Source organism: Quercus lobata, chromosome 3, assembly GCF_001633185.2.
Source record: "Quercus lobata isolate SW786 chromosome 3, ValleyOak3.0 Primary Assembly, whole genome shotgun sequence".
Classification (NCBI taxonomy): Eukaryota; Viridiplantae; Streptophyta; class Magnoliopsida; order Fagales; family Fagaceae; genus Quercus; species Quercus lobata.
In genome coordinates this window covers 6,847,204-6,859,648 of record NC_044906.1, presented here as the reverse complement: position 1 = coordinate 6,859,648, position 12,445 = coordinate 6,847,204, and the positions used below count along the sequence as shown (strand labels likewise).

Below are 12,445 nucleotides of genomic sequence, written 5' to 3'. Positions count from 1 at the left end.
AGAACCTGCCAATTTTTCTTTATAGAAAGAATTTGCCAAATATCAATATACTCAACCTAAATTCACATACATATATATACATGCAACTTGCCAAAAATCCACATACATATATATAGATACAATCCACATACATAACTACCAATGTTATCTTTAGAAGATTCATACATATATCAAATTACAATAAAACACCACACGCATAACTCACACACTTACTAAATTCCTACAACTCCCCTTGTAATTGCCATAAATGCTCAATGAGGTCTGATTGGAGTTGAAAATGATTTTTATGGTCTCGAATACATTGATGGGTTTCAATGAACTCCGTAAATGTATTTGTGTTCTCTCGTGACAGTTGTATAGTAGGATTGTCATTAACTTGCTCATAATCTAATTCCACCGCTTCATTTATATCTTGTTCATCCTCAACGATCATGTTATGAAGAATTACACACGCTTTCATGATGTCTTGAAGCGTTTCACTATGGAAAAATCTTGCAGGTCCACGCACAATTGCAAATCTTGCTTGAAGTACTCCAAATGCACGCTCTACATCTTTCCTATTCGCCTCTTGGGCTTTTGCAAATAATTTGTGTTTGTGTCCTCGTGGAGATGGAATTGTTTTAACGAATGTTGACCACTTTGGATATATGCCATCGGCAAGGTAGTATCCCATTGTATACTCATGACCATTGATTGAGTAATTAACTGCAGGAGCACGTCCTTGTTCGAGCTCAGAAAATATAGGAGGCCGTTCTAATACATTAATGTCATTATTTGACCCAGGTAACCCAAAAAATGCATGCCATATCCAAAGATCAAATGATGCTACTGCTTCCAAAACAATGGTTGGCTCACGAATGTGACCAGAATACTGACCTTTCCATGCAACCGGACAATTTTTCCATTTCCAATGCATGCAATCAATGCTCCCTAGCATCCCTGGAAATCCACGTCTTTCCCCATTGGCTAAAAGTCTAGCAATGTCTTCGTTGTTTGGAGACCTCAAGTATTCCTTGGAGAAAATATCAACCACCGCTTTAACAAATTTTTTTAGACTTTTCATTGCAGTGGATTCTCCAATTCGCACATACTCATCCATAAAATCAGCTGTAACTCCATACGCAAGCATCCTAAGTGCAGCTGTTATCTTTTGAAGAGAAGATAAACCCCATTTTTGCGCATTATGTCTTTTTTGGATAAAGTAAGATTCATATGCCTCTACCTCATGCTGAATACGAAGAAAAAGATTCCGACTCATCCGAAATCTCCTCCGAAATAAATTAGGAGGATACACTGGTGTGTCGGAAAAGTAGTCGAGATAAAGTCTTTTATGGCCTGCCAAACGATCACGTTCGATATACCAACGACGTTTACGTTGTTTAGTTGAACCCTTAAGAATTTGCCTCATTATCTCATCCTCGTCTGAGTCGTCAAAAAGCAACTTTTTGAAAAGAGAGCGACCCATAGAGACAACCTTCAAGACAACAATGTTAGGAATTTATCACCATTATTGAACAGGAAATTATCTCACTTAAATAGCTTAAAACATACTTAAAACAGCCCCATAACAGATTTTGACAAATTCTGCCACTGAAACAGACATAAAACAGCCACATTAAACACTTGAATTTACCTTTTTGTGGACAGCCACCTAAACAGCCACTTAAACAGCCACTTAACCATAAAAGCTACAACAGTTATATTAGAAAATCAACATAATCACTTATTTTGGATGAAGGAAGGGACACCTATGTGAATCACTTAATGCCCACTCATCACTTAATTTGTTAAGATGAGCTCAAAGGGTATCTATTAAGGACAAGGCTTAGTTAAGTTTTTGGATGGACAATCCACAACCACTTACTACAATATGAATCAAAAACAGGTGGACCAGTTCTCTTTATTGGGCTAAAACACCTTAGCAAGTAAATGAAAGCTCAGAAGTTTCCATTTTTATACAATTTGCTGGTGATAACCATTACCTCCTCAGACAATAACAAACATTGATTACACGAAATGTTGGCTTAAATAGGTGTAAACCGTTGGGGCTCTATGATTTGAAAACTAATTAAACTTTTTTTATTTATTTAAGTAGTTGTAATAAACACATTTCATTTACACAGGGCAGTCATTTCTGCAGCAGAAAAGTAAACAACAATACAAACATAACACTTGACTAAGCCAACAAGTCATAATCTATTGTACACTCTAAGTAGCAGGGGAGGCTTTTCTAGTGGAATATTACCCTGTCAATAAGTCAATATCAAATTCATCAAAATTTTGGCTCATGATCACATTGCGTTTTTTGCCCTGTGACATTACTATAAGTTCCAAAATTCAAAAACTTCCAAGTAGCCTTCAGCATATAACATTAACAAACAAGAACTTTATAATTTCTAATTTTTAGGGTTTAATTTGAACCACCTATGAAGAACAAGGTTTAAAATGTAATTTGGTCTAAGATTTATTGACATCTGTGCCTATTTTTTTCCTCAATATGACAGACCACTTTTCTTTAGCCCTACTGATTAGTTTTTTTTTTTTTTAACATAATAAGACATTCTTATTTTGTTAAGAACTTTGTAACTCAATTGTGTGTGTGCATTTGTTTCTTAACAAAAAAAAAAAAAAATTGCATTGTCTAATCTTATTTAGGAGAACCAAAATTTGAAATCCCCATACACCACTTTTTAGTAACAATTGGATTTAAAAAATAAAAACACACCGTTGTTTTTATAGTACAACACATTGTATTTCTTATTGAAAAGCAGGGGACTATATTCTGATCACTTTTTCCTACTCCTATTCTATGTTCTCATCAATTCCCCATCCAAACATAAGGTTATGTACATAAAAAATGACAATTTATCCATTGGTAGAACATTTTTAATTGGGAATGCCTTCTGGTTTTTCTTTCATATGGCAACTTTTGAATTTAATTAGGACCCCACTATCAGTTGCCATCTTTTGAAGTTTCATGTGCATAGAACTGTGGTGGATCTACTAACCCCTATAGATGAGTTATACCTACTACATTTATTGCTAAGAAAATGTAGTTATAAGTAGTTATAACTACTACATTGAATAAGGAGACACAATTCCCATTTCCCAGCAACGCAATTAGTTGGATAGTAAACTTTTTCTACCCAAATTTTGGTAGCATCAAGGACCAAAGATGGTCACCCCATATTATGTTTATTTAGTAATTCTCAGTAGTATAATTCATCCAATAAAAAATTTATAACAACTGAAAAAAAAAATATACATATATATATATATATATATATATCTATATTTATTTATATGAAAGGAAAATACCAGCTCCAATTCTCCCAAGTAAATGACAAATCTATGACAAAACAAGAATTGTGGCAAAAAAAATACAGGCAAAAAAAAAAAAAGGACAGATAGAATGAAACCTCTATGGACAAAAGGGTCTACCAAGGCGAGCCCTGTGACTTGGGATAGTGAAGTGCCTTATTCTCCCTTCTTGTTCTGTTAAATACCCTTCACAAAGAAAAGCCTAAGGCCTCAACAAGTCCACAGCATTATTCTCTTGCTAAGAAAAAATGGTCTAACGCAAAATGCCCAAAAGGAAAAGTCTCCATTCTTCTCTATCTTATTTACTAAGATGGTTATAAACAGGAAAGAAGGTGGAATAACTCATAAGATTCATATGACTTATAAAATTCATGTTAACATTGCCAGCATCTATGATCTCTACTAGTCCTTAAGAAACAAACCCAAACAAAAAGTAAAAGAATATAAGTGTGTAAAGAGATCAAAGTTGTGGACCCACTTTCTAATCAATCTTTTAGTTGGAGGTAAGGTTTCCAATGTTGGTCCTGTTTGTCTCAATTGCATGGCTCCAACAAATAGAATAATGCTGGTGTGAAAGTGGTACATGACATAGCTGGTGTGAAAGTGTGAAAGCGTGAAAGTGTCAGCTGGTGTGAAAGTGTGAAAGCTGAAAACCATGACGAATTCCCCTTCCCTTTCAAACAGCCACAGCAAAAAAATAATTAAGTGATACATGACATAGTGCTTCTAATCTCACCAAACAGCCACACAAACAGCAGTAAAACAGCCACATAAACAGCCAGCAAACTTAACTACCATAAACAGCCAAAGAAACACCCTTAAAACAGAATTAAACAGACTTAAAATAGATACCAGCAGGCAAATAACTATCAGAAAAAATTAAACAGAAGTATAAAACTGAAAACAAACTTAAAGTTGGAACAACCAATTGGTAGAAGATATGATATCAAACATAGAAAATACATAAGTTTTTCATATAAACAAAAATGATGTGATTACATAAGTGGCACAATCTACTGCAAATTGATCAAGTTGGAACAATACATCACCTACATGTTCCAAACCTATGCTTAAAATAAGCCACTACTAAAATAAGGTTACTTACAAAATGGCATCTACATATGCCAAACCCAACCCTAATATAATTTACTACCAAAATAAGGTTACAACAAGACATCTACATGTTCCTTGGGTCAACTCCAACTTGTCTTGCAAGGATTTGATCCTTGAGATTTTCAAAATAGAGTCTTTCTTTGTCATTCATGCCACTTGTATCCATGGTTATTATTCTTCCCTCCTCCCTAATAGTTTTAAGACGAAGCTTTTCCGCTTTGATGCGAAGAGCCTCTTTGTCTTGTTCATGTGATGCCTGAATATACTGCTATTTTTTGGCCAAATAATCATCAAAACCCTTATCATCATCTGGCCTCTTTCGCTTAGCCTTTTCGGCTTTTCTACCAATTGGTCTCTCTAGTACCACTGTGTCATCATCATTACTATCAACTTGATTGATTGAACTTGGAGTTTGAGGAAGCCTTTTTGATCTTTCCTTAAGTATACTCCACTTTGGTTGGTTCTTCAACACAACCCAACAATGTTCATAAGCAAAAGCTAGGTATTTGCCGGATGTTGGATTTGGTGTAGCTTTATATAATTCCTTTGCCTCTTTCAACTAAAGTTTTTTAAAAAAAATAAAATAATTAGAGTCTTGAAACTATAAAAGAAATTAATATTGTGACATCATTGTAATATAATTTATACCTTGTCCTCGTTAGTTGTACCACTTTTATCTCGAGCTTCAACTTTAGCCATGAACCCAGCAAACCTACTTGTCTCCCTATTAATATTTCCCCATCGACTTGATAGGGAGGTACTAGAACGTGTGGTTCCGTAAGTATTGTTCGTGCAAAAAAATTCCCAAATTTTTGTCCAAAATTTGTCACTCTTTTGGTCAGTACCATGCACAGCATCCATGCCAATGTTAAGCCATGCAGCGATGAGGAGGAGGTTCTCATCTACACTGAAGTTGGCACCACGTTTAGAGGTGACAATTTCAACTTCCGGTAAAGACTGGATGGGCATTGAAGGATTTTGAGACCCACTTAAAAATGGTTCCACAAAATCAGAATCAGCTTGTAAGAAATCACCATATTGGTCATAGTCTTCTTGCCTAACCATCCCTTTTAAATAGGGAACTTAAAATAGTTAGTATATGAAGTCAATTCTTATTTGTGTCTTTACAATTAGTATAAGCTAATCATAATATTTTGGTGACAACTTCTCACATATAGCAATATCCTACAATATATGTTGACAACTCCTAATCAAAACAATAGATATTGACAGCTCCTAATCAACATATTTCAAGTATACTACAGTAATATCCTGTGACAGAAATACTAGCCCTGTACACAGCCAAATATTAATGCTTAACTTTTTGCTGGACTTGCTTGGCATGTCATGAATAAAATCGGACCTAATAGAAATACAGTCACATACTTTGCCTTGTATATGCTATTTGAGGAACATAAAATTGATTAGTTTAGAAGAATATTTGGACCACAATGTTTAGTAGTTTTCCTGTTGACTATTCCTTTCACTTATGCTAGGAATGGATTTATTGGTGATCACGTTATAGAGCTGAGACCAAGCCATATGGCACCAACAATTAATCACATAGAGTTTGCCCATGAATAATGAAATTACGACCTTTAAATCTCTGTCATAATACTTTATGCAATACACCTATATTCCCATGATTATATTAATTAAGTACCTAGTAAGCATTGGTTATGTTCTCTTGCTAATGCATTATCACAACAACTATGCAGGTGTTGGTAAGCAAAACCAAGATTTACATGGTCTTAGAATATGTGACAGGAGGGGAACTGTTTGACAGAATTGTAAGCATATTTAGCCATGCTCTGTATTGAAAGTTTATCTTTGGGCAAAACATCACTTTGGGTCCTTCAAATTTGCTCCATTTTCTAATTTAGTTATTGGATTTTCAAATATAGCAATCATATAAAAAGTTTAGACGATACAATTTGGTCCACATGTTAATTTCGACACTAAGTGTTGTGTGATGTAGGGAGCATTAAAACCAAATAATCTCAAATGAATTTGGTTTTGATGCTCCCAGCATCATTGTGATTATGTATGTTTATAATAATAAATTTGGTTTTGATGCTCCCAGCAAAATTTTGGTTTAATATTACTAAACTAGTCATGTATTACACAGGAGGAAAAAAAAAAAGGCTTATCAAAGAACGGTTTTACAGAGGGCTATAGAAACAAAGAGAATAGAGAGAAGGGAGAGAAATAGATAGAGAGAGATACTTACTAGTAATTGAAGATGAACCGAGCAAACTTTCTGAAGATGAACTCGAGCTTTACGATCTCGAAGATGCTAAATCAACAACAAAAACTCTGCAAACATCAACAACAATTGTTTTATCAAAACCCAAACACAAACACAAGCTGAATCCCTCTTTTTCTTGCAGAGAGAGAAAAGAAACACAAACACAAAAACTCTACATTGATCAAAACCCACCTTACAGTCAGCACCAACACCGACGGAGCTGAATCCCCCAACACCGACGGAGCTTCGTTTTTGCAAGGGTGAAGCTTCAGAGATGGAGATGGGTGAGGATGAATCGGTGAGGGTGAATGGGTGAGGGTGAATCGGTAAATGGGTGAGGTTAGGGTGAGGGTGAATTGGTGACCGGGTGAGGTGAGGGTGAGGGTGAGGGTGAATCGGTGAATGGGTGAGGGTCAGCGATGGAGATGGGTGAGGGTGAATCGGGTGAGAAATTTTGGAGATAGAGATGGAGATGGGTCCAGAAATTTCGGAGATGGTCACAAAGACATTTCGGAGATGAAGCTTCAGAGATGAGGAGAGAGCAGATGTGAGAAACAGAGAATGAATAGAGAGAGAGGAGAGCCCGCGCAGAATGAATTCATGAGAGAGAAGTTTTAGGGGGAAACACATAAAATATATTATTTTTGATACAATACTTGCTACAGTGCAATTCTAAACATAGAATTGCACTGTAGCACTATTGCAAAAAAATTTGCAATAGTGCTGTTTGCCATTCCCTGATGCAGGTTGTTTTGAAGTTGAAAATGTTAAATTCCCTTTAGATTTGGCATTAGCATTTTCCAATGCTAATGCTCTAAGACTAAAATACTAATTAATTTTTGATATTGACAAAAATTGAACCTTAAATTTTTTTGTTCAATCATTATCGACTAAAAATAGTTTGGAGTTTGATCCGTGGGCCGAGATTCCAAAGCTAAAGGTCAGCCTATCTCTATCACTCACCGATAGTAGCAGAAGAGTAGTGCATGTCCAAGTAATTAGGATTTAGCAATTAGCACACTCATGGACGCATAAAAAACTTGGCAAATGATCTGAGATCAAATCAATCAAACGGTTGGAGATACGCGTGTGGTGTCACCCCCAAAATCAGTCACAGCTCATCATCACTCACACACACTCAACATTCGTGGCCACTACCCAAATAAACAAAAACCCTTTTCCTTTCTATACCCTCATTTCCACACCACACCACCCCACACCACGAATAAATATGAACATTTTCAGCACACCCCTCTCTCTCTCCTCTCTAGAATCTCTACGCAAAGATGAGCAAGGGACCAGGACTTTTCACAGATATCGGCAAGAAAGCCAAAGGTAAAAAAAAATCGTACTCTCATCGCTCACGATTTCTCGTTTACTTCTTCTTCGCTTTGATTTTTGATTCAGTTTCTTTTATAATTTAATTATTCGCTGTTGCTTGCTTTGTTTGTTTGTAGATCTTCTAACCAGGGACTTCAACTCCGATCAGAAGTTCACTGTCTCTACCTACAGCGATGCTGGAGTGGTACGTATACTATGGAATCTAGCTCACTCTTTTTTTTTTTTTCTTTACTCACACACGCACACACATTGAGTAGTTAATTTAGGAACTTAGATCGATAATTAGGTTAGAGTTTTTGAAGATTTGAAGTGACTTTCCACTGTTTGTTTGTTTGTTTGATTTCACAAATTTATTAAAATTTTTATGTAACGATATTGCCAATACTCAACGTTTGTTGAGTTAATGTACATTTTGCAAGCTCATGTTACTACTTCCACCAATTACTCTTTCATGGAAAAGCTGAGTCAAGATACCAGTTAGCTTCTTTAGGCTTTGTGTCGTACATTCAATCAAACACATGTTTTCAGTTTTTAAACAATACTAGTATGTAACCCGTGCTACCGCACGGGAATGGATATATTATTAATAATGATTTTATTTATGTTTAAAATGCTCAGTTAAGTTTAAATTGATATTATTAATCAGAAAATTTCATTCACAAAACTTAGCAAATATGTTTTTATGATACTCCCAATGTATTCAATAATTTTTCTTCTTTTATGAAATGAAAAAGAAAAGAATCATTAAAATTTTGTTATTAAATTAGAGCAATGTTACACTATAAACATTTTTTACAATTATTGAGTTAGTAAATTGTTATTGATTTTTGGAGTCATCGTTAGGACAGTAACATTACTTTCTTGACTACCGTCAATAACTTATCATATGAATAAGGTAATTATGAAGTATGTTGTTAACAATATTGTGACTTTAATTTATCTTATTAATTTAATTTGCTTTGATTGGGAGGTGGGCTTGTTTTAAGGCCGAATCCGACAGACCCTTAGACCAGTGGGTCGACCCGAAGCCTCTGATTAGCTGGATTTGGTTTGTTTTCTTAGTAAACCCGGATATTCTGTTTGGCCAAAATGCATTAACCATCTGGGTTGATAGTACCTCAGGTCTTACTCAGTCTCATTATGTATACGTAATATATAGCTCTTAAATTTCTTTGTGCACATCCTGATTTTATATTAACTATTTTTCATTTTATTGCTTGGTTTTTCATAACATGAAGTGGGTTCAAGTCTGTACGTCCATTTCGATGTGGCTACTTTGGTGGCTCCATTAAGTTTCAACTTGGCTACACTGCAGGAGACATTACAGCTTTCTATGTCAGAAGTTGGACCAAATAATAAGTGGTATTAATTTTACTATACTTAAAAAAGACTAAATTTTTTAAAAGTAATTAAAATTTATGTGTATTGACAAGTATAATAATTTTTTGAAGGAACTATATTTTTGAATTATAATTTGATTAGTGTAATTGTATACTAAATTGGGCAATGGCAAATCTCCAGCAATGAAGCTCATCCAGGTTTCCATGATGAAGTAGACACTGAATTCCTTGGGACAACATTTGGGAAGCCTTATACTTTACAGACCAATGTTTACATCAGAGGGAGTGGGGATGGGAGAATTATAGGCAGAGAGATGAAGTTTCATCTATGGTTTGATCTCACCCAAAATTTTCATGAATTTGAACTGAAATTCATGTAAATTCACAAATTTAGCCGAATTTTATGTCCTAAATTTTATGGGATGAAAATGAGAGGGTAGATGAAATTTTTAAAAAGTTTTTTTTTTTTTTTTTTTTTTTTTTTTTTTTTTTTTGTTTGGGTTTTATATTCAATGAGATGTAACGACAAATTTTTGATAATCAGAAGGATAAGGTTCATCACACTTTGAATTTTCCACAATCGATAAGCATTCCTTTTTACAAAGCATTAAGGAAATCATAATTTTTAAACTTTTGCCAAGCTTAACATATAATTAATAAATAAAAAAACAGAATATTGCATCTTATAATTTAAGTGATGCTACAATGAGGGGGAAAAATAAAATAAAAGAGAATTAAAGAAGGCGATGCACCAACTTAAACATTTCAAGGTCGATTGAGCATCTTTTGCATGTAACCACAAATTCTTCGTAACCGTAAGGATAAGGTTCATCTCGGTTCCAATGTCCCATTCCAATTTTGTGGCATGCTTGAAAGTTTGGAATTTTATACAGGGTGGTTCCCGCAGCAAGTAGTCGAAGCATTTTTCGGCATTTTAGAAGCCAGTGCTTCCCATGTTCATGATTTAAAATTTCCAAAAGGTTATCAACGCCTTCAGTATTTGACTCACAAAGTAGCATGATTCCATGAATATAAGCTGCAATAAAATTGGGAGATGGAAGAGTTTTTTCAATTAACTTTTTTCCTTCATCGACTTGTTCATTCAAAAAGTATTTGTAGCTTCCCACTATTAGTAGCGCATCGGGATTTTCAGCTTCATAACATGAAAAAATTAGGATTTTTTCTTTGTCATGTAGTAGAGCTGGGTGGTTGAAATATGGTGTCAGTTTAATTTGTTGGAGAACTAACTTGTTTTCCGTTAACTTGTTGAAGCGTTTGCAACTAATTAAGAAGAAGGGAAAAATTAAGTTAATAGACTGCATAATTAAATAGAGGGAAATAAATAAGTAGATACAAATTGAGGAAAAAGTTTTTTATACCTTAACTTAATGTTTCCTAGGAGTGTTGCGGATTCTTTGCCCACTTTCGAAAAGATTTCAACAAATATGTCATTAGGAAGATTTTTTAAAGTATTCATTTTTTTTTTTTGTTTTTGTTTGAAATAGTATGTTAACATTTGATATACTATTTATAAGGAAATGATTTTTTTAAGGTTCATAGTATCATATTTAATAACAATACATAATAATAATGTGTTTAAGAATTTTGAGATGATTATACATGAATTTGATGGTGAATTTGTTAAATTCATATAGAATTTTGTATTGCAATTGGTTCTTAATGAATTTAATTGTTTCTATCTGTTAATATTAATAGTTCACAGTTAATGTTAGTGGTTAATTAAGTCCATTGAACTCCTGTTTCAGTCCCCTAACAATTGACAGTAGTAGAAAGTGCTCAACCATTCGGATCCCAAGAATGTAAGACAAACCAGTTCAATGAATTAACCAAAACGAAAATAAATGTAAAACATTGAATCTTAATTGAACCTCATGTTGAAAAGCTGTATGAGACGTCATGCGTTGAAAAGGTAGGGCTTTTCATTTGTATATTTGCTGTATCCTCATAGCTTTTGCCATGACTATAAACACATATTACAAAATGATTATTACATGACAATCATTTCAGATTCTACACAGAAAGTGCAAGCACAGCCTAGTTGGAAGTGCATTTTTGAAGTATTTAAAGGCTTTTTCTTATACGGAGTAATATTTATAATATACAATCAAAATTACTTTGAAAATTTAAAATAGTAATATGTAGGCTATTAGATCAAATCATTGGAGTGGTGCAATTGCACAAAGGTTGTCACTTCAAATTTTAAATCAAACAATGGCTATTTCAATTTCTTATATTTTGTACATAGTAAATTTGAAAAAAAAAAAAATCAATGGAGAACATGATAATCAATTAATCATATACAATTTAAAGGCAACATTTTAGGAAATTGCCTCTGTTTTACAAAATTTGGACAGCTATAATAGCAATGATCGAAATGAAGTACATGGCTTAACCAAAATATGACCAAAAGTCAGAGATGATGAAGCACTAAAATACGAAAATGTAGTGATTAATTGAAAAGATTTATGGGAAAAATATGAAAGAAAGGAATAGCAGCACACTTTATGGCCTTTGGGATTTTCCAAAAAGGGTCAAAAGTGCACACTTGATGTGCGGTTCATTGAATGCTCCTTGGCTTTGGGGTTTTGCACTTCATGCTGTAGTAGTGATAGGCGCAGTTAAAACAGCATTAGTAACTTATAGTATAGTAGTATATAACTATATATGTAATATCTGGTATATGAGGGGTGGCTTGATATTTTCGAATTTAAAAGATCCCTTTTTAGGATATGAGAGGAAATGAAGTCATCAATATCTTAATGCAAAATATTTGATGTAGCTCTTGGTAGCATATGTAAGCACACCCGGTTATGAAGACTTGGAATTTGACAGAGAGATAGCTGTGAAGGATTCAAAGGCTGTTTTTAAAGCAGGGGAAAAGAAATTGGGAACTGATGAGAAGACCTTTATCCACATATTCAGTTAACGAAGCAGGGCACATTGGCTGCTATTATTTCTGCTTACCATGACATGTATTGAAATTCACTAAAAAAAGGTATATATATATATATATATTTTCTGAGTAATTTTATATTTTTGTTTTTGTATTTTTTAATGTATA

General features: G+C 34.0%; 1 protein-coding gene across 1 annotated transcript; it reads right to left on the bottom strand.

The window, feature by feature from the left end:
• Positions 1–220: 220 nt before the first annotated feature.
• Positions 221–7,025, bottom strand: LOC115980213 (putative nuclease HARBI1). Its single transcript, XM_031102489.1, has 3 exons — positions 6,875–7,025; positions 6,665–6,750; positions 221–1,474 (listed from the first exon to the last, which is right to left on the bottom strand). The coding sequence occupies exon 3, from the start codon at positions 1,463–1,465 to the stop codon at positions 221–223; it is 1,245 nt and encodes a 414-aa protein (XP_030958349.1). The 5' UTR covers positions 1,466–1,474; positions 6,665–6,750; positions 6,875–7,025.
• Between the last annotated feature and the right edge of the window lie 5,420 nt (positions 7,026–12,445).